Source organism: Mobula birostris, chromosome 16 (assembly GCF_030028105.1).
Source record: "Mobula birostris isolate sMobBir1 chromosome 16, sMobBir1.hap1, whole genome shotgun sequence".
In the NCBI taxonomy this organism is placed as follows: Eukaryota; Metazoa; Chordata; class Chondrichthyes; order Myliobatiformes; family Myliobatidae; genus Mobula; species Mobula birostris.
The window spans coordinates 15,510,573-15,534,304 of NC_092385.1; the positions used below are offsets into that span (position 1 = coordinate 15,510,573).

The 23,732-nt window shown below is 39.6% G+C and overlaps 1 protein-coding gene across 1 annotated transcript in view; it reads left to right on the forward strand.

Moving 5' to 3' along the window:
* Positions 1-22,067, forward strand: part of slc6a1b (solute carrier family 6 member 1b) — a 46,482-nt gene extending 24,415 nt beyond the window's left edge. The window contains exons 11-14 of the mRNA XM_072280096.1: positions 440-542; positions 14,155-14,255; positions 15,186-15,353; positions 21,963-22,067. Coding sequence (XP_072136197.1) covers positions 440-542; positions 14,155-14,255; positions 15,186-15,353; positions 21,963-22,067 — 477 coding nt within the window. The remainder of the gene's footprint in view (positions 1-439; positions 543-14,154; positions 14,256-15,185; positions 15,354-21,962) is intronic.
* The last annotated feature ends 1,665 nt before the right edge of the window (positions 22,068-23,732 follow it).

The window sequence follows — 23,732 nt, forward strand, 5'->3', positions numbered from 1 at the left end:
GGTTTTTCACCTGGCACCTACCTGCCTTCTCCTTCCCACCCTCCCCCCACCTTCTTTATAGGGCCCCTGTCCCCTCCCTCTTCAGTCCTGACGAAGGGTCTCGGCCCGAAACATTAACTGATCATTTCCACAGATGCTGCCCGACCTGCTGAGTTCCTCCAGTGTGCCACATTGAAGATAGGTGCCTTAATTAAAGTGCAGCTCATTTAGCTATCAGAGATTGAATGTTAGCAGTAATTTCAGTTTTGTGATATGGAAATTATGCAATTTTGTTTTAAACTAGTGAATCAAAATTAATTCAACAATTGTCAGGTCTTCTCATTTATATTTAGAGTAACTAAGGATTGAGCATGCAGTTAGAATACAACCAATAACTAAGACATACTAAGGTGTTATGTATTAAAAATTATATCTAAGCAATGTATTTTTTTTTCCCTAGGGTGGTCTGTATGTCTTTAAGCTTTTTGACTACTACTCTGCGAGTGGAATGTCTTTGCTCTTTCTTGTTTTCTTTGAGACCGTCTCAATATCTTGGTGCTATGGTAAGAATTATTAACAGTAAATCTTTTGTTGATTTTATGCCATGAAACATTTCTGCTACAAGTCTTTTGAACCCATATAACAGGCATTAATGTCCTTTTCTTTAAATATATTCATTGCAAAGCCACAATATTTTGTCTTGCCAAGTAGCTCAACTCCATAACTTAAAGAGAGAAAAAATCATCAATCTTACACAATAGTTCGATATCAGGTCAAATCACTGATTGTTTTACTCACATACAGTGGCATGCAAACATTTGGGCACCCCTGGTCAAAATTACTGTTACTGTGAATAGTTAAGTGAGTAGAAGATGAACTGATCTCCAAAAGGCATAAAGTTAAAGATGAAACATTCTCTTAAACATTTTAAGCAAGATTAGTGTCTTGCCACGCAGCTCAACTGCATAACTTAAAGAGAGAAAAAAACATCAATTTTGCACAATAGTTTGATATCAGCTCACATCACTGATGGCTTCACTCACATATATTCTGCAGAGCATAAATAGAACCTTTTGAGAATCATCGTTTGCCCAGGCAACTGGCTTTACTTCAGAACTGGAAATTAGATTCAATTAAATATCAGATATTTCAGGTTGTAGGATCCCATGTCACCCGATAAGGAGAGAATATTAACAAATATAACTTGTCTAGGTTTAACATCAGAGTATATTCTTTGCAATTTTCCAGCAATCATTTATTTCTGTGATTACATAGAAGTTGTACTAAATAGGTTATCATTGCTTGTCGATACCTAATCCATTAGATGCAATTTATTCAAACCGTTTAACAGTTAAGCCAGGTGTTTATGCAAAACTCAAACGTTTAGATCAAAATCAGCATGCATTTCTTATGTATTTACTGTTCAGTGTGAGTTGGTTGGCTGATATGAAGATTGTTCCGTGTAAAGGCAAAATTGCAGACCATGTTACACTTTAGTTGAGCAGCAATTATGTTGACACATCCTTTTTTTGGAACACTCCTCAGATACAGAATAAGAAACAATGAACATAACACACAGCACTGTCAAAGCAGAACAAGTGGGCTGGTGTTCCCTCCCATCACAATACAACCACAGACCAGATAGAGCCAGTTCACTGTTTCGTTACGACTACGCTAGCAGCTGATTAACACTAAAAAGGAGGAATCAAAATCAGAATCTAGTTTATTATCCCTGAAATATGTGAAGAATTTTGTTGCTTCTCAGCAGCAGTACAGTGCAATGCATAAAATACACTACACGTTACAATAAGAAATATTATTAAAAATAGTGACGTAGTGTCCATGGGATCATGGACTGTTCAGAAATCTGAAGGTGGAGGGGAAGAATCTGCTCCTAAAAGATTGAGTGTGGGTCTTCAGGCTCCTATATCTCCTCCCTGATGGTAGCAATGAGAAGGGGGAATGTCCTGGGTGGTGGGGGTCCTCAATGATGGATGTTGCCTTGATCAACATGGGTGGGTAAAGTACACGATTAGCTCCAATGCTTGTTTGCTAAGGGCACCCAACACAGCAATCATAACTTCCTTTTGGAGTATCACTGAAAATAGGCAGCTGTTGGTTTAAATGTTGGCTCAGAATCATCATTTTGCCCAGACCTAACATATCTGAATATCATTATTAAAGATACCAATGCTGGGTCACTTGTTTTCCTTTTCTCAGTTGGATTTATTAAAGAGGGTTGACACATAAATTTGTCAAATCAAAAGATTAGATTAAGTTAGGATATAGACAGGACACAGGATAACAGATAATTTCCTCATTATCACATTACTGTAGGTGCGATATTGTAGTAAGCAATTCAGAAAGATTGTATCTGGTCAATGTTAAAATTAATGAGAATGAGGTCAAACTACAGAACTATGGAAGATATGGAGTTTATAATTAAGTGCTGGGTGTGTAAATGGCATTTTTCTTAAAGCAACCAGCATTTCAGACTTTTTTCCAGCAGTGATTTAACAATGTTTTATCCTTGGAGATTACATGCACAGTCACACTGAAAGATTGAACTGTGACCATTGCATTGACTTTTTAAAAATATAATTCATTCTGCACTCATTTTCTTACGAACCTCAGTCAGACATCTCCTGTCCTGTTTCTGGGGAGGGATGGACCTGCACAGTGGGAAAGGGTGATCATCTTAACTGATCAGAACATCGTGTAATTGGCTGTGCTCCAATCTCTAATGTTTCAATAGCTGAGCCACAGTTAAGAGCTGCCTGTAAGGAATTTGTACGTTCTCCCTGTGACCGTGTGGTCTACAGTCCAAAGACAAACCAGTTGGTCGTACTGGTTGTAAATTGTCCCCTGGTTAGGCTAGGGTTAAATCGGGGATTGCCAGGCAGTGTGGCTCGAAGTGTGGAAGGGCCTATCTAAACTGTATCTCAATAAATAGATTAATTTAATTCACAAATTAGTTGGTGACATGCACCATAACAATAAACGACAACACTTCTATTTACTGCTGTTGCTATACAAAATGGGAAGTAACATGCATTGAGACTACTTGCCTAACTGTTACCTTCTGTTCAGAGTACCATAACATCAATCATTCAACTGAGGAAATATCTGCCTTGATGCTGAATTCGCAGCAGAAAAAGAACAGATCGAACAATGTTTCCTATCTAATGATATTATCCATCCATGAATGCTTTGAAAATTGGGAATCTCTCAATGGGAATTCTAAAATGATGGCAAATGATTATTGACTATATTTCTGAAAATATTTGCAGATATTAAGAAATTTAAAATTGCATGTCAAAATGCAAATCAGACTCAACATATTCAAAAATTATAATTAGATTAAATCTATTTTGCTAAAAAAAAGGACAACCAAACATCAATTTCACTTATTATCAATACACAAAGCAATGGACCAACTTCATATACTGATTTTATCCCCATCCCAAAAGCGTATGCACAAAATGAAGTTTTAAACATAAGAATGCTAACAAGTAACACACATCAAAGTTGCTGGTGAATGCAGCAGGCCAGGCAGCATCTCTAGGAAGAGGTACAGTCGAAGTTTCAGGCCGAGACCCTTCGAAGGGTCTCGGCCTGAAATGTTGACTGTACCTCTTCCTAGAGATGCTGCCTAGCCTGCTGCGTTCATCAGCAACTTTGATGTGTGTTGCTTGAATTTCCAGCACCTGCAGAATTCCTGTTGAATGCTAACAAGTATCTGGAACGTTTCCTTTGCCACTTTCAACACCATTCAATTGTCAGCTCTCACAAAGCCTGCGACTTCCTGTGATGTCTATTCCCCATGCTTGTACTATAACTCAACTGGAGTTGTAGGAGATGAGCAATGTCATTTCACTCGAAAGCTTTCAACCCTGGCAGTCGGAAAATTGCTACAGTTCTGACTGCCAGAGCAATTGTTGAATAGCCATTGCCAGAGATAGTTACCTGAATTCCAAATTAAAAGAAAGATTGGGAGGGAGAGAAGAATGGACAGAAAGAAAATTCAAAGTAAATTTATTATCGAAGTACTTATATGTCACCATGTACTGCCCTTAGACGAATCTTAGAGGAGGATACTGCATACATACTTTGACAATAAATGTACCTTGAAATTTGATTCATTTTCTTGCAGGCATTCACAGTAGAACAAAGAAATACAATGCAATAAATGAAAAACTGCACACAAAAAGGACTGACAAAAGCAATGTGTAAAAGAGACTAATTGCAAATACAAAAATAAATAAATAGATAGATAGATAATACTCAGAACGTTGATTTGTAGTATCCATGTAAGTGAGTCCAAAAGTTGTTAAATGAGTTCAGCATTGAGATGCATGTAATTATCCATGTTGGTTCAGGTGTCTGGTTGAAGGGTAATAACTGTTCCTGAACCTGGTAGTGTGAGACCACAGTCTCCTGGATGTCCCTCCCGATGACAGTAGAGGGAGCTAGCGAAGGACCATTCTCTGGAGTGTTGTCTTGCCAAAGTAAATAAATAATTAAAATTGGGTTACACAACTACCTGACTATTTATTTATTTCAAAAGTTGAATTCAGGCTTTAAATTACAAAATGGAAAAGTAATGGTCATATTGGAAGGAAAGAAAGGGAGAAATTAATATTGAGTGTGACAAAAGGGAAATCTGGGGCAAACCCTTTTGGCTTGTCAGTTAAAAACAGACTGGAAATCCCCCTGAAGAGAAAAGAAAAGCTAGAAAAGATGGAAACAGAGACCATGTTACACTTCTCCAAACCAATTCGAAGCAGCATGGTGGGTGTTGGATCAAACCTCTAACTCTCTGCTTGCAATACCACACAAAAACCAGGTTTGTGAAAAGGCAAAAGATACAAAAGTTGAGGAAAAGCATTCTTGAATACCATTTTGTAGCAATAATACACTTGCAAGCAAAACTAACTCTTGCCATCGAAGCTTAACCCTACAATTCCAGTCCAAATTTCTATGCATCGGCCCGAGTTAATATTGTCAGCAATAGATTGACTACAAGATCACGTCAATGAGTATATGTTATATGTGAGGTACTCACTCTTGAACTCTTTAAGTGAGGTATTACTTTTAAGCCCTTTTGTTGTTATTTTCTGGGGCATGGCTATACTCCAGTTTAAAACTGAGGAGCAAACGTGTCCCGCAACAATATTGACTTGGCTTTGTGCAATGAGCATGTAGATGAAACATGTTAGTAATCTGTTTATTTCTTGCCATCCAAGTGTTCCGGGAGCTGAAACAGTTATGTGATCCAATTAAAACATGGCCTAACCTCCAAATCTACTACCCCCCACCCCGTATCACATGAAAATCTATATTTAAATATTTCAGGAGAGGTATTGTTCCAAATATTAAGTGAAATTTTGACACTTAGATTTGGGGAGTCATACAGAAGTACAGCACAGAAACAGGCCCTTCAGCCCATCTAGTCCATGCCAACCCATTTAAGCTGCCTACGCCCACTGACCTGCATGGGGACCATAGTCCTACTGTCTACTATATGTACCTATCTAAACTTATCTTGAATGTTGAAATCGAGCTCACATATACCATTTGCTCTGGCAACTCATTTCACGCTCTCACAACCCTCTGAGTGAAGAAGTTTACCCTCATGTTCCACTTAAACTTTTCACCTTTCACCCTTAACCCATGACCTCGGGTTATAGTCCCACCCAACTTCAGTGGAAAAAAAAGTCTGCTTGCATTTACCCTTCCTAATTTTGTATACCTCTGTCAAATGAAATTCGAAAAGAGCAGTGCAGAAAGTGGGAAGGACTCTTTCATGTGTGTGATTCTTGGTTTTATAGTGGCAGGCAGTGTAAATATAACAAGCCATTATGCAAATTACCAGACTACTATCAGCGGTAATCTGATAGATTTCTCAAACTGAGTGGATTCAGTTAAGAGAAGATTCTTAATCATGTTTTCATTTGATAAGACTTTTGATGAGGTGTGTATCTAAATGAAATGACTTACCACTAATAAGCAATGGCAACAATGTCAAAAAATGGATAGTAACGGTAACTAAAGGGTAGAAGATATACTGTATATTGATCACAGAAATTCAGCATGAAACCAGGTAATATCCACTATGCATTGACAAAGTCAATACAATTGGTGGCACTGTCCAAACAAATGTTAAAGTTACATGATAGCAATGATGTCACAGGTGTATCAAAACCTGGTTATACTTAACAGAAAGCAGATGTCAATGAAGATGACTGAGAAGACCAGCAAGATAAATACTGGGACTGTGATACTGGGTTCTTCAGTGGGATACATTACTACGCGGGTTGGCACATTGAACTCAAAGTCACATAGAACACTACGGATCGCAGGATTCTGTCATGTGATGCTAATCAAGTGGTATTGATACTATAGTTAAAACTTTTACAAAGGTCGATGATATCCAAAGGAGAATACGCTGACAATGAATGGGGAAAAATTATACAATCTGTTTATTTCACATGAGGCTCTCCATTGGTCCGTGGGTGTTGCATTCCAACTGTCTACATGATACACGAGCCAGTACACAAGCCTGGGCAATACAGTATGGAAAGAAAGCTGGTGCCCATGCAACAGGCTCCCCTTCTCCGTGCAGCTGATGAATCCAAAGGATTGACAGAAACCAATACAGTTTGGCACCAGTGGCGTTGCAGGAGCTGCCAGTCAGCGTTGAACCCAACATAGGACTACCTTAGGGACTACAGCTCTGGATTTTCCTTCAGGATTTACTCCCCATGAGTGGGTATAGCCAAAAGGCCGTGGAGGTTTGAGATCAGAGTCTTCCCTCTCCTGGATGAGCTGTCAGCCACAACTGACGAACCCCTTTTGCCCAAAGCGACTGGTTTTAAGGCACCAATAACCCACCTTTGCCCTTTATCCTGTCAGTAGAAATGGTTCCACTGGGCTTAGTAGCTAAGGCACACATAAGGGCCAGGAGATGCATTTGATTTTCAGAGACTATTTGTGACTTATGCCATTGAGAGCATTTAATAGGTAGTGGAAGCTCATCCCCACTAACACCCCTGGCTTTAGCAACCTTAAGGAACCATTTATCCATCAGTCCAACAATTTCCAAAGATTCTGGCTACCTAATCAATCAATTGAATTGAAATTGTGTAATTCTCCTCTTACTTATGAAACGTGCAGAGGAAAGCCTGTGTGAAGCTGGAGGACATAAAACCCATGGGATCTTACAAACGCGAATACTAGTTACTGATTGACTTCAAAATCTTGAGCTTTGACAACATTGACAAAGTTGTTGCAGCTTCTATGATATCAACTTTCACCAAACAAAAACAAAAGCTGGCTTTACAGTCTCCCAGAGGCTGGAAATTAAGGTTGCAATCTGAAATCAATGGTCCCTCGAGTAACTTCATTGAGGATTGCGAAATGGATTAAAATTTCCAAAGGGGAAATCTGCATCAAAGTGTGAAGAATTGAATAATACAAGCTAAGCAAGTGGAAATGCATCTGCAATGTGCTTGAGAAGATTTATGTTTTTGGGAAACAAATAAATGGACTGAGCATAGGTAAAAAATTAATACATGGAGATATTAATGTAAAGATACATGAGAAAGATTCATAAGCATAAGATTCATAAGATTCATAAGTTCTAGTACCAACTGTTTGGTGACAATAAAGTATAAAGTATAAAGCATAATATCTCAACTCAACATCTCAGTATGAATGATATTTCCTCACCTTAAGAAAGCCAAGAGTAAGGCAAAATTCAGCAAATCCATCTCTGCCTATTAGTTTCCATCAATCTCTCTGAGCAGCCGGCAAAGCAAAGCAATATGCTGGTTGAAACAAAACATTCACAACAAAAATCTCATTTTAAATTAATGCCTTTAACAATGTAACCAGATTATTGTTGATTAGAGGTCAGGGAGTGGGTGCACAGCAACCTGGTTTAGACATACATCTATTAGTTAAAATTGGATGAGATGCAGGAGCAGGTAGTAAATCGCTGTCACCCACTATAGCAGACTGATGATCCATCTCATTGAAAGAATACAAAAGTAAAGCATCTTCCTATAAGTTTTTGACAAAGCCCTTATGCAATAGGCAAGATTTTTTTTAAAGCTCTGGACAGATCTAGAACCAAATGTATATACCTCAATGCTGCCTGTAAGGAGTTTGTACATTCTCCTCATTACCACGTGGGTTTCCTTCAGGTGCTCCTGTTTCCTCTCACAGTCCAAAGATGTACTGGTTGGTAGGTTAATTGGTCATTGTAAATTGTCCCATGATTAGGCTAGGATTAAATCAGGGGATTACTGGGCAGGAGGTCTCAAAGAACCAGAAGGGCCTATTAGGCGCTGTATCCCAATAAACATATAATCATTTCAATTCTGTGCCTAGAAGCTTGCTACATTTTTTACATATTTCAGATTTCTGCCTTGATCATGTTATGAGATGTAGCTCGATTGTTATGTACCATGTCGTATGACATGGGCGGTCATGGTCTGTCCATGACCGTGATTGTTCTTGACAAATTTTTCCACAAAAATGTATTACCAATACTCTTCAGAGATGTCTGACTGGGGTCAGTGGACTCATAAACAGGACTTGTGATATGCACCAGCTGCTCATACGACCGTCCACCACCTGCTCCGGTGGCTTCACATAGCCCTGATCGGGTGGCTAAGCAAGGATAACCTGCAGACTAGCAGAGGGAAGGAGTACCTTCCATCTCCTTTGGTAGAGACGTATCTCCACTGCTGCCATTCATAGAGATGAGGTTTTAGAAGTTCATCAATATAGAAGTGTTGGAATCATCCAGGGGTCAGTCTCACATTTGAGCGGGTACAAGGAATTGCTGTGAAATCTTGATCAAAAAATGTGACGGAGTGATTTTAATCATTCTGTGTTCCTTTACAAACTTCATAAATCCAGTTTTTAGCATCAGTGTGAATCCAGAATGAATCAGTATAAAGCAAAGCCTCTTTATATTGATTCTGTTGTAATCTGAATGTAATCTCACACTGAGATGGGGTTACGCTGATTTCAGAGTAATCTGGAACTACCTGCTGTGTAATCATTAGCTTCCTTGGGGAATTTGTAGCCTTGCAGCCATTTTTTCATTATGATGATCTTGAAATTCCTTGTAGGATACCAGGTGTGTGAAAGCGAGAAGGGAATTATACAGCAATGGGGAGAGACAAAGTGAATTTGCAGAGCAATGACAATCCAAGTTATTGCAACATCATGTAACTTAGACCTAAGAGAAAAATGAAATGTTTTCTTAATTGTGGAAGTCCAGCAGCTGTAAGTGAACATAAGAATTAAAGTGGTCCTTTTTACAATTTGTTAACAGTTGTAAACAGTAATCAAAAAGACACCAAAAACACAGCTGTCACAAACATGAGAAAACCTGCCGATACTGGAAATCCAAAGTAACATACACAAAATGCTGGAGGAACTCAGCAGGCCAGGCAGCATCTATGGAAAAGAGTAAACAGTCGACGGTTTGGGCTGAGACCCTTCTTTGCTGTGTTTGCCTTTATTCTGAAGTGTTTGTAAACTAAAACTGCGCAGGAGATGCGATGGATATATGAAGAACAACCAGATTCAATCTGGAATTTTGCACTCAGATTTGGAACCAAACTTTTGGAGAAGTATATTACCTATGCACTTTAAAACTTGCCTTTTCTCAAACAGTTCTGATGAAAGGTTGTCGACATGTTCCTCTTTCTCCAAATGCTGATAGGCCTGCTGAGTATTTCTGGTACATTAATGATCTTGATTGAGATTTCCAGCATCTGTTGTATTTTGCATTTCTACACCGGTGTGAAAACAGGTTTAAAAAGTTCAATAACGAGGAAACTGTTTACATTTCCTTAAACACAAGAGATTCTGCAAATGCTGGAAATCTTGAGCAACACATCCAAAGTGCTGGAGGAACTTGGAAAGTCAGGCAGCACCTATGGAGGGTAATAAACAGTGGATGTTTTGGCTTGAGAATCTTTGTCAAGTTTATCCCTCTAAAGATGCTGCCTGATTTGCTGAGTTCCTCAAGCAGTTTGCATGTGTTACTCTACATTTCCTGAAGTTTACCAAGATCAAAGCTGATCCAAGCTAAGTATCTTAAATTATTTAGCGTCTGTGATAAATGCAAGATAAACCATTTATCTGACAAATCAAGAAGACGATGGTATAGTATTGAAACAAGAGGACATTTTGGAGGAATACTGATGGCAATTTTTCCCACAAATTGGGAGTGCTTAAGATTACATTTGATTGATTTCTATTGAGCAAAAGTATCAGGAAAAGAAAAACAAACTCAATGGAAATAAAATATAGACCAGCATTAATATGGCACTGAATTCAGGGCTTGAACAACCTACTTCAGAATTATTAACATGTTTACATTAAGAAGGTTGTCACTTCCAATAAAATAATGGAAGCAGGAATTCAGCATGAATATTGTTAAGTATAAAATCAACTTAATATGTAGTTATCCATGGTTACTGAGCTCAGTATGTCCAGAAACACTGTAATTCTGCTGTTGCTAACTGGATATCACACTGTGTAACTAATAACCTAGTAATGGTATTTTAACATGATTATAACTCAAGGCTAATATTCATAGAAAATATCATTTAATATTTGGATTAAATATACTGGCAAAATTATTAGTTATTTTGTTGTCTAATATGACTTCCATTATTTTATACTGTAAATGAGGAGTTCTATTACAATTATTTTTAAAGTATTTCAGTAATGTCCACTAGAGCACGGTACATGCAACTGTCCTACCTTCTGGAACAATATTTATGCTCTATTTTAAGTTTGCAGTATGCCTGAAAGATTTTTTCTCTATGTTATATCAGCCCTTATTGTTCGTCTAAAGGGACAGCATGGTAGTATAGTGGTTAGCACAACACCTTACAGTACCTGTGACCTGGGTTCAATTCCTACCACTGCCCATAAGGAGTTTGTACATCCTCGCCAGGACACGTGGGTTTCCTCCAGGTGCTACGGTTTCCTCCCCCTGTCCAAAGACCTACCAATTGGTAGATTAATTGGTCATTGTAATTTGTCCAATGATTAGACTAGGGTTAAATTGGGGAATTTCTGGACAACGGGGCTTGAAAGACCGGAAGGGTCCATTCCTCACTGTATCTCAATAAATAAATAATGCGTTTATTTTCACAAGACATAAGTTTCCATGAGCGTTCTTGTCCATGCCCAAGTCAGGACAAAAGGAGGAAGCATCCCCAAAAGAAATTTATGAACAATTCTTGTTCTTTAACTTGACAAACTAAACTAATCCTTCATCCTCCATCTATTACTATTCAACTCTCCTAACACAACTACTGAGCTTTCATATCAGAGCTATCAAACGTCACAGTGTTCAGTCCAGGATAAAGTAGTGTATGGTAATGGGAACAGTGTAAAGTTTCCAATCAATTGTTTGTAGTTCTATATGAAAGGTTAGTGTTTCTTTGGAAGAGTACAGAACAGTTGACAGAAAGAAGCAATAAATATGGGAAGTGCGACTGAAAACATAACGTTTGAAGAATTTAAAAAAAAGAACAACATATTTACCAGATGATGACAGGATAGACTTGCTTACATGAATATTTGAATTCAAAGGAAGAAGATTGGAAGAAAGAAAAATTTTTGCTGGGAATACAATAATTAGCCAGAAAATTGGCAAAAGAAAGGCAAATAGCAACTTCAAATGAAGAAGATTTACTGAGCCTGGAACTAAAAATGTCTAAATGAACAAACTGAAAATCAATACTGATGAAGAGGCTGCCAATACCTTTGTTCGTTAGGAATTATAGGCATCCGTTAGTCTCATGAGACCATGGATTTGCGCCTTGGAAGGTTTCCAGGGTGCAGGCCAGGGCAAGGTTGTATGGAAGACCAGCAGTTGCCCATGCTGCAAGTCTCCCCTCTCCATGCCACCGATGTTGTCCAAGAGAAGGGTGTTAGGACCCTTACAGCTTGGCACCGGTGTCGTCACAGAGCAATGTGTGGTTAAGTGCCTTGCTCAAGGACACACAAGCTGCCTCAGCCAAGGCTCAAACTAGCGACCTTCAAATCACTAGACGAATGCCTTAACCACTTGGCCATGCGTGGTTAAGGCGTCCTTAGGAACGACAATGAAGCAAATTCACAGCTGCCAGGACAGTAAATAAGAAACCCTGATAGTTCCCTGGAGTTACGTACATCTGGCAGTGTTTAGAGAGAATTATTTTTCATTCATTCAAACTCAAAGAATCATTAAATTAATAACAAGAAATCAATTGAATAGACACTCAGTAGCCAGTTTATTGGGTACATCCTGTACTTAATTAAGTGGGCATTGAAACTTCTCCATGGTCTTCTGGAGCAGTAACACTTCAAGGTTTAACATGTTGTGCATTCAGAGGTGCTCTTCTGTAGCACATGGTTATTTGAGTTACTGCCACCTCTCTGTCAGCTTGAACCAGTCTGGCAATTCTCCACTGACCTCTCTCATTAATAAGCTGTCTTCTCCCACAGAACTGCGGCTCACTGGGTGTTTTTTCTTTTTGTTTTTCACCCCATTCTCTGTAAACTCTAGAGATGAGTGTGCATGAAAACCTCAAGAGCTCAGCAGTTTCTGAAATACGCAAGCCACCCCATCTGGTACCAGCAATCATTCGACAGCCAAAGTCACTTAGATCACATTTCTTCCTCATTCTGATATTTGGTTTGAACAACAACTGAACCCTTTGACCATGTCTGCATGCTTTTATGCATTGAGTTGCTGCTACATGATTGGCTGATTAGATATTTGCATTAATGAGCAGGAGTGCAGGTGTACCTAATGAAATAGCCTCTGAGTGTACAATTAAATGTTTTGTCCACATATCTGATCAAACACTTACTTTCTACTTTAGCACATTCATACTTTGCGATATATCTCATTTTATAAAGACAATCCCAGTATTCACCCCGAATTATTTTCTTCATCCCAAGTATTTTAACATGATATCAAAACCCCTGCATGTTAAATTTATGTAATATTCCTGTTACTTAGTTCATTGCAAAAGATTCTGCTGTTGTGCTGGTTTTTTTTCAGAAGATCATCCAAAAGTATCACACAAACATGATTTTAAAAAAAGAGTTATGTTAGATTATCCAACAGTCTCCCTTTATGTTGCTTGTTAAAAAATTTTCAGGAAGGGTCATTTTCACCAGTACACAATAGAAGATTCCAAGATGGAAGGAGGAAAAATTGTTTGCACTTTTTCATCTTAGTGAAGTATGAAATGGATATACTGTAGATACATTTTCTCTTTGATCTGTTGCACAAAGCTCAAGGATGCAACAAAAAATAAATTGATGGATTGATTGGTTGATTGATGTGGCATAGTCCAGTCACAACTAATGGAAGGTTGATATAGATCCAAAGGAATATGTGGAACAGTCACTGTGAAGCTTCTTCTATCTGCCTGGAACAGGACTGAAAGTAATTACTGAGCAATATCAGTGCAGTGACTGGAAAAACCCCGTCAATAAGATGATAAGTAAAATCTCTTCAAGGTCACAGTTGTAAGTGTGAACCATATATTTTCTGCTTGCAACTGAGAAATATATTACTGACACAAAATATACCATTCAATAGAGCTCTAGTTAGGGAAAATTAATAACAGAATATTAATCTATTGTAAATGTATTGAGCAGATGAGCAACAAACAAAATCCAAAATGAACATGTTATCCTTGACTGTCAGGCTGTATAGGGAAATATTTGTTTAACCTAGCCAATTCACAGATTCTATCCTTGGATCTATCAGCAACTCCAGGCTATTCATTATTAATGCAACAACTTCATGAAAACATTAAGAAGATATCTGTTGATCTGTACAGCAAATATTTTCAGACCATATCAAAGACCAGTAGAGTTGGGGAGAAAGAAACACAGAAATTATCACTTGTAGTTGCAGGATATTTTGCATTTTCAAGGCTTTAATTAAGTATTATGTTCTACATTCCATGCACAAAACCTGGTCCTTTCTTTGTTACATTGATTTAACTAAGAATTTTAAATAAAATGATTGAATGGTTAGTTAATTAATACTCGATGTTATTATGTATACATGCCCAGAATTATGGTTCATATTAGTACAATTGCTTGAATAAGACTGATTTTCCCTTTCTTCAGGTGTGAACAGATTCTTTGTTAACATTGAAGAGATGGTTGGCCATAAACCTTGCCTATGGTGGAAACTTTGCTGGTCTTTCTTCACTCCAATTGTCGTGGGGGTAAGAAAGAGAGTCTTTGCACACAATATTTCATTATTTAATGTCAAAAGCTAAAAAATGTTAACACAAATTTCCTCATTTAAGTTACCTGATAGACGTTTATAATCTTATGAAAGTCGTCATCATCATTGTGATCATTAAGTGCTATGTCGTATGACGTGGGCGATTGTGGTCTTCGACCATGATTGTTCTTGGCACATTTTTCTACGGAAGAATTGTCTTCTTCTGGGCAGTGTCGTTACAAAATGGATGACTCCAGCCATTATCAATACTCTTCAGAGTTTGTCTGCATGGCATCTGTGGTCATATAACCTTGTGATATGCACCAGCTGCTCATACGACCATCCACTACCTGCTCCCATGGTTTCATGTGACCCTGATTGGTGGGGTGGGGGGTGGTAAGCAGGTGCTACACCTTGCCCAAGGGTGCCCTGCAGGCTATCAGAGGGAAGGAGAACTTTGCTAGAGACGCCTCTCCACTCCATCACCCAATTGATAGGATAGCCATTCAGTATCTTTTCCCCAGGGTTGAAAAATGAAGTGAGGGCAGAAAGTTGAGTGGAGATGTTCACAGCAATTTTATTTTAATGGAGCTGGTGGATGTCCGGAATGGCTGGAAGTGGATATGATAGTGGTATTTAAGAGACAGATTTATGAATATACAGCAATGTGGATCCTGTTCAGGTAGTTTAATCCAGGATCATGTATGGTGCAGATCCTGTGGGCTGAAGGGGCTGTTCTATGGTCCAAATCAGATCAGCTCTCTATTCATCTCATTTTGGTGTCTCAGGTGTTCTTAATCTTTCTTATATAGTTTTTTATATTTTACTAATAACTATGCTTGAAGTAATTCACTGATTTGAAAATACGTTTTTGAAAAGTCCATTAAATAAAACACCAAATGAATGAATTTATTTTTTCTGTCTTCAGGGTGTATTTCTCTTCAGTGCAATTCAAATGAAACCGCTCACAATGGGGAGTTACGTCTTCCCCAAGTGGGGCCAAGGTGTGGGTTGGTTCATGGCTCTGTCATCCATGGTACTGATTCCTGGCTACATGGGTTATATGTTTCTCACTTCAAAGGGCTCTTTGAAACAGGTACATGTCAACACTTCAAATATTTCACTCAACAAATTTATATCACTGCCTTCTGCAATTCTAACTCGGGTCCAGTTTTTAAAAAAATAGATAAATATGCTTGCAATCTGTAACTTAAAGGGCATTAAGGAAGCAATCCAAGCAATGCATTGCAAAAATCCAGCATCACATTCTTTATGTTGTTATCAGAGAATTAGAGTTGCAGAATCCATTGAATTTCATGAACAATACTTGGATAGGTTTTTGTTCAGTAAGGTTCAGGGGAGAAGATGGGAGAATCGGTTTTTGAGGGGTAATAAATCAACCATTATTGAATGGCAGAACAGACCCAATACACCAAATGGCCTAATTCTGCTCCTAAGTCATATGGCCTTATGGTCTTCCTCTGTTATGCCTGGCTTCCACTTCCATTGGCAGGCAGCAAAGGGGATCGGCTGTACTAGATTGGGTATTGTGTAATGAACCAGAGATGATTGGAGAGATTGAGGTGAAGGAACCCTTAGGAGGCAGTGATCATAACATGATTGAGTTCACTGTGAAATTTGAGAAAGAGAAGCTAAAATCCGATGTGTTGGTATTTCAGTGGAGTAAAGGAAATTACAGTGGCATGAGAGGGAAACTGGCCAAAGTTGACTGGAAAGGGACACTGGTGGGAAAGATGGCACAGCAGCAGTGGCTGGAGTTTATGCAAGAAGTGAGGAAGGTGCAAGACAGGTATATTCCAAAAAAGAGGACATTTTTGAATGGAAAAAGGATGCAATCGTGGCTGACGAGAAGTCAAAGCCAAAGTTAAAGCTAAGGAGAGGGCATACAGGGAAGCAAAAATTAGTGGGAAAACAGAGGATTGGGAAGTTTTTAAAACCCCACAAAAGGAAACTAGGAAAGTCATTAAGAGGGAAAAGATGATCTATGAAAGGAAGCTAGTAAATAATATCAAAGAGCTTTTTCAAGTATATAATGAGTAAGAGACAGGTGAGAGTAGATATAGGACCGATAGAAAATGAAGCTGGAGAAATTGTAATGGGAAATAAGGAGATAGTGGAGGAACTGAACGAGTATTTTGCATCAGTCTTCACTGAGGAAGACATCAGCAGTATACCAGGCACTCAAGAATGTCAGGGAAGAGAAGTGTGCGCAGTCATAATTACGACAGAAAGTTTTCAGGAAGCTGAATAGTCTAAAGGTAGATAAATCTCCCGGACCGGATGGAATGCACCCTCGTGTTCTGAAGGAGGTAGCTGTGGAGATTGCGGAGGCATTAGCAATGATCTTTCAAAAGTCAATAGATTCTGGCATGGTTCCGGAGGACTGGAAGATTGCAAATGTCACTCTGCTATTTAAGAAGGGGGCAAGAAAGCAAAAAGGAAATTATAGACCTGTTAGCTTTACATCGGAGGTTGGGAAGTTGTTGGAGTTGATTGTCAAGGATGAGGTTACGGAGTGCCTGGAGGCATATAGAACTCAGCATGGTTTCCTTAAAGGAAAATCCTACCTGACAAACCTATTACAATTTTTTGAGGAAATTACAAGTAGTCTAGACAAGGGGGATGCAGTGGATGTTGTATATTTGGATTTTCAGAAGGCCTTTGACAAGGTGCCGCACGTGAGGCTGCTAAACAAGATAAGAGCCCATGGAGTTACGGGAAAGTTACATACGTGGATAGAGCGTTGGCTGATTGGCAGGAAACAGAGAATGGGAATAGAGGGATCCTATTCTGGTTGGCTGCCGGTTACCAGTGGTGTTCCACAGGGGTCAGTGTTGGGGCCGCTTCTTTTTATGTTGTACATCAACAATTTGGATTATGGAATAGATGGCTTTGTGGCTAAGTTTGCTGATGATACAAAGATAGGTGGAGTGGCCGGTAGTGTTGAGGAATCAGAGAGTCAGCAGAGAGACTTGGATAGATTGGGAGAATGGGCAAAGAAGTGGCAAATGAAATACAATGTTGGAAAGTGTATGGTTATGCACTTTGGTAGAAGAATTAAACGGGCAGACTATTATTTAAATGGGGAGAGAATTCAAAGTTCTGAGATGCAACGGGACTTGGGAGTCCTCGTACAGGATGCCTTTAAGGTTAACCTCCAGGTTGAGTCGGTGGTGAAGAAGGCGAATGCAGTGTTGGCATTCATTTCTAGAGGAGTAGAGTATAGGAGCAGGGATGTGATGTTGAGACTCTATAAGGCACTGGTAAGACCTCACTTGGAGTACTGTGAGCACTTTTGGTCTCCTTATTTAAGAAAGGATGTGCTGACGTTGGAGAGGGTACAGAGAAGATTCACTGGAATGATTCCGGAAATGAGAGGGTTAACATATGAGGAACGTTTGACCGCTCTTGGACTGTACTCCTTGGAGTTTAGAAGAATGAGGGGGGATGACATAGAAACATTTCGAATGTTGAAAGGCATAGACAGAGTTGATGTGGCAAAGTTGTTTCCTATGATGGGGGAGTCTAGTACGAGAGGGCATGACTTAAGGATTGAAGGGCGCCCATTCAGAACAGAGATGCAAAGAAATATTTTTAGCCAGAGGATGGTGAACCTGTGGAATTTGTTGCCACGGGCGGCAGTGGAGGCCAAGTCATTAAGTCAGAGATTGATAGGTATCTGAGTAGCCAGGGCATCAAAGGTTATGGTGAGAAGGCGGGGGAGTGGGACTAAAGGGGAGAATGGATTAGCTCATGATAAAATGGCGGAGCAGACTCGATGGGCAACTTCTGCTCCTTTGTCTTATGGTCTTTAGCTTCATATTACTCCCAACAGAAGATTTACTCTGTTAATTTAGTGCCAGTATACAAATGGAAATCACTTTTGACCAACAGAAAACTGTTAATGTACGAACATCCTGACAGAATAAGTGCAAGTACTGTTACTTCTTGGTTGATGCAGAGATAAGGCTAATTCATCTGCACCATATTCAAAGTTCAAAGTAAATTTATTATTGAAGTGCCTATACTGTATGTCACCATATACAGCCCTGAGTTTCATTTTCTTGTGAGCACACTCAGTAACTCCAATAATCAATGAAAGGCCACACCCCACAACCAATGTGCAATGTACAACAAACTCTGCAACTACAAGAAAGAAAACAAAACATTAATAATAATAATAAACAGCAATAAATATTGAGAAAATGAGATGAAGAATCCTTGAAAGTGAGTCCATAGGTACTGAGAACAGTTTGCTGATGGGGCGAGTGAAGTTGAGTGATGTTATCTCCTCTGGTTCAAGAACCTGATGGTTGAGGGGTAATAACTGTTCCTGAACCTGGTGGCGTGGGTCCTAAAGCTCCTGTATCTTGTTCCTGATGACAGCAGCGAGAAGAGAGCATGGATATTGATGGATATTGCTTTTCTGCAACAATACTCCATTTAGATGTGCTCAATGGTGGGAAAGGCTTTACCGGTGATGGACTGGGCCAGTATCCACTGCTTTTTGTAGAATTTTCCATTGAAGGGCATAGGAGTTTTCATACCAGATTGTGATACAACCAGTCAATATACTCTCCACCCCACATCGAAAGGAGTCTGTCAAAATTTTAGATGTCATGCCGAATCTTCACAAACTTCTAAGGATGGAGAGATGCTGCTATGCTTCCTTTGTAATGGCGCTTACATGCTGAACCTTCAGATCCTCTGGAGTGATAACCCTGAGGAATTGAAAGTTACTGATCCTCTCTGTCTCTGATCCCCTGATGAGGACGTGTTCATGGGCCTCCAATATCCTCCTCCTGAAGTCACCAATCAGCTCTTTGATCTTGAGACATTGAGTGAGAGGTTGTTGGTGTTGCACCACTCAACCAGAATTTCAATCTCCCTCCTCTGTGCTGATTTACCACCACCTCTGATTCGGCCAATGACAGTGGTGTTATCCGCAAACTTAAATGTGACATTGGAGCTGTGCTCAGCCTTACATTCATTAGTATGAAGTGAGTAGAGCAGGGGGCTAAGCCCACAGCCTTGGTGTGCACCTGTGTTGACGGTGATTGTGGAGGAAATGTTGTTGTCAACCCGAACTGACTGGAATCTGCAAGTAAAGAAATTGAGAATCCAATTGCACAAGAAGTTATTGAGGCCAAGGTCTTGAAGCTTATTGATTTGTTTTGAGGGGATGATAGTATTGAGTACTGAGTTAGAGTTGATGAAGAGCATCCTAATTTATGTACCTTCGCTGTCCAGATGCTCCAAGATAGAGTGCGGAGCCAATGAAAACGGATCTGCTGTAGGCCTGTTGTGAAGGTAGGAAAATTAGAGTGGAATCAAGTCGCTCCTCAGGCAGAAGTTCATATGCTTCAATGTTCAATGGTTTGATGTTTCAATTTAATGTCAGAGAAAGTATACAGCATACAACCTGAAATCCTTACTCTTCACAGACATCCACAAAACAGAGGGGGAAAAAAATCCCAAAGAGTGAATGATAGAAAACGTTAAAACTCCAAAGCCCCCTTCCCACTCCTATACACAAGCGGCAAAATACTGTTATCTCCAACACCTTGACATTGGAACAAGTTCTCTCACTAACAAGGAGAGAGAGATATCGCTCCTGCCACAGCGAGGGGAAAGACCAACAGTTCGCTGTTTCGAAGTTACAGTCTGCAGTGTTGTTTATTTCGAGTTGCACTGACTCAGGAGTCAGCAAACCCTCCCTCACCGTCGAGACAAAGAGGAAGCGATCGCACGAGTGCAGGGGCCTCCGACAGCTGCATCCTCAGTCTCGATGTTTCGATCTCCCACGATGTTTCAGTCGGCGACATCAGCGAGCCTGGGCCGCGCACCAAAGTTGCACATCCTCCAAGCCGCTCCTGCAGATACTGAAGCGCAGGCCACTCGGCACGTTCCAAAGAGCAAGAATCCACTATCCGTGAAGAACACAGTTTGAGCACAGCTGTAGATCATGGACTCCAACAGGACCCCCGCCAACTTGAAAAGGGAGAAACAGACATGAGAACAGAAATTTAAGCAGTTTCACAGATGAATTCAAAGAAGTTACCCAGGTCTGCAAAAACCTCCGGCACCATGTTTAGTTCCTCCTACCAACCACTCAAAGCACTTCATCTCAGTGGGTATAACTGCTACTGGACCATAGTCATTGAGGCAGCTTACCGTGTTCTTCTTAAACACCGATATTAATGAAGCCTGCTTAAAGCTAGTAGTTACTTCGGACTGCTGAAGCGAAAGGTTAAAGATATCGGTGAATACTCCAGCCAGTTTGTCAGCACAGTTCTTCGGTACTCGGTCAGGTACTCCACCTGGTCCAGATCCCTTCCGTGGTTTCACCCTCCTGAAGGATGCTCTCACGTCAGCCTCAGAGACTGAAATCACAGGGTCATCAGGAGCTCTGGGAGTTCGTCAAGTTTCCTCCAAGTTCTGATAGCCAAAGTGAGCAAAGAAGGCATTGAGCCCATCTGGGAGCAAAGCCTTTTTGGCACTTGGTTTCGCTTTGTAAGAGGTAATAGCATTCATCCCCTGCCAAAGCTGTTGAGCATCCTTCAGTGATTCAAGTTTGATCCAGAATTTCCACTTCACATGTGAGATGGCCTTCTGCAGATTGTACTTGGACCTCTTGTATCCTACTAGGTCGTCAGACCTGTAAGTGACTGATCTGGCCCTCAGCAGATTGTGGATCTCATGGTTCATCCAGGGTTTCTGGTTAGGGAAGATTCAGAATGATTTTGTGGGACACACTCAACTATGACTATTTTTATAAAGTCTGTGACAACTATGGTGTATTCATTCAGATCCTCAGAGTTCTTGAACACAGCTCAGTCCACCAACTCAAAGCAATTATGTATCTTCTCCTCTGCCTCCTTTGTTGTCCCTATCTCTGGGGCCTTGATCTTCAGCCTCTGCCTGCATGCAGGTAGCAAAAAGATAGCCAAGTGATCAGAGTTCCCAAAATGTCGCCTAGGCATGGAATAGTAGGCATTTCTAATTACATTATAGCAGCGGTCAAATGTTTTGGGACCCCTGGTGCTGCAGGATATACGTTGATGATAATTGAGTAGAGATTTCTCTAAACAAGCCTAATTGAAACCTCCGATAATGGTTTGAAAGGTGTCGAGGTAAATGTAAAATGGATGATGATCTTTCTGGAAATATTGTGTATGTTTTTATATAATAATCCCCTGATGTCAGACATTAAACTGTATTAATTGAGGTTTCTCTCTCATATCTTTTCCAACTCAGAAGATGAATTCCAGTTGTTAAAACTATGGTCCTGAGATTCCACTGTATATTTACTGAACACATCAATCTCACCTACTCCAAGCATATTGTAATTAGGCCAGAAGACCATAAGATATAGGAGCAGAATTAGGCCATTTGGCCCATCAAGTTGGCTCCACCATTTCATCATCGCTGATCCATTTTCCCTCTAATATCCAATCTCCCGCCTTCTCCCCATATCCCTTCGTGCTCTGGCTTATCAAAAATCTATCAACCTCTGCTTTAAGTATACACAATGACTTGTGGCCTGCGGCAACGAATTGGCCATCCTAGTGTCATTAAGCAGAACTGTTAATATTGTTTTGTGGTTAGTTCTTGACATCTTCTCCCCGGCCATTGTTATCAATATTCCAAGCATTTAAAGCTGTTTTTATTCTTATGCTTGTAGCGCCTTCGACTTATGACTCAACCAATGGAGGACATGAAATGTCGGGAGAATGGACCGGAACCCCCAGAGCAATGCAATTCTCCAAGTGATGAAGCATATATGTAGATTATTTATTAAGTGTACGATACTAACACTGCCCAGAATATAAATCTTACAATGGTTGATCGAGACCAAGGACTGTAGTTACATTATTGTGCACCTACCTCCTATCACAAATATGACCAATAGTTAAAAAAAAAAGGCTATAAACCTTTGTTGTTGGACATCAAGTAAAACTCTTAACTAAAAAAAAATCATTCCAGGTTTTGATAACAATGTAATTTTGGCAAACCATCAACAGAGGCAGACTGTTAGCATTTTTAATTCATGGTTTTCTCTTCTGAAGAGTAAGCACAAGCATGTTGGGCCTCATGGCTTCCTCGTGTCCTGCATGGGGCTAAGATCTTGTGATCATGTGGACGTGATTATAATCACTGTATTACTGTATGCACATCAACATGTTCAGTCTAGTCAAGTCGATAGCACTAAGATCATTAATCAAAATTATGGTTTTGCAATAAAACTGAAGAATTTCCTCACTTACTCTTTAATGGTCCAGTCATACTTCCCAGAATCTACTTCTCTTTACCTGCAGCCCCTCCATTCCCGTGATGAATGTGACAATGGATAGGAATCCTGTGTGTACCTGTTGCCCGTTTTTCAGACGTTTGTCTGGGCATACACTTGAGTTTCTGCTTCAGTCGAGCAATGTTGTCAAACGCCAATGTGGAGATTTGCTACTTTTATCATGTGGGAAAAAGCAGAGTGTTGATATTAGGAGAAAGAATCAAAGTAAAGAAATTCTTTATATAGTTGATAGAGTTTTATAATTTACAGTGTTCAAAATAGTCACCTTTAATACTGTTCCTTTTGCCGTCTCTTGTGAGAATGAGAAGCACTAATTTATCCGTAATTGACAACATAAGTCATACAGACTGGAATAAGGAGGAGGATGGACTGGAGGAAATTAGGAATGAGGAGAAGATGCATAGGGAAGGGAATGTTAGTGAGTGGACATGGAAGAATGAGATACGGGTCACGAAAGTTCAGAAGAGAAAAGAGAATTAGAAGGTGGATCAGTAACCTCCATTTTCCAGATTCTTGCTTTTAAACTACTGGCAAACGTTCAGCATTCTTTCCTCAGTCTTGTATGCTCAGATATCTACAACTATATTACCATTTCATTCATTAACTCTGAAACGTGGCTTCAACTAAATAGATCATCGTGTACTCTTTCAAACCTTTATGGTCAGAGGCCAAACTATTGTGGTTGGTTTGGTATTTAAATATAACTACATATTTGTGTAAGCATTTTATTCACTAACCATTACCTTCCATTTCATTTAGAATATTAGAAATAGTTGCAAAAATATTATGGCATTGCTACATTTATCAGTTCAGATCTGGGAATAACAGTTACTTTATAACCCAGGGGCTGATAAATGACTATTGATCTCATAGCATCAGGTACCAGCAGATCAAGGTAGTGCTAACAGTTTTCCACTTTGAGACAGACATCAGCTTGTGTCTATGGCAGCTAAGCAATTGTGACAGGGAAACAGATCCACGAAAGAAATTTTAACTATATTGTATAATGTATTCTAAGTAAAAGCATAGAAAGTATATGTGCATTGATTAAATATCGGTTGCTTTAAAAAATCTATTACAACTATATCTGTCAAAATGTTGTTGTATAGCAAATGTGTAAAAAAAAAGTATAAATGTCTACAT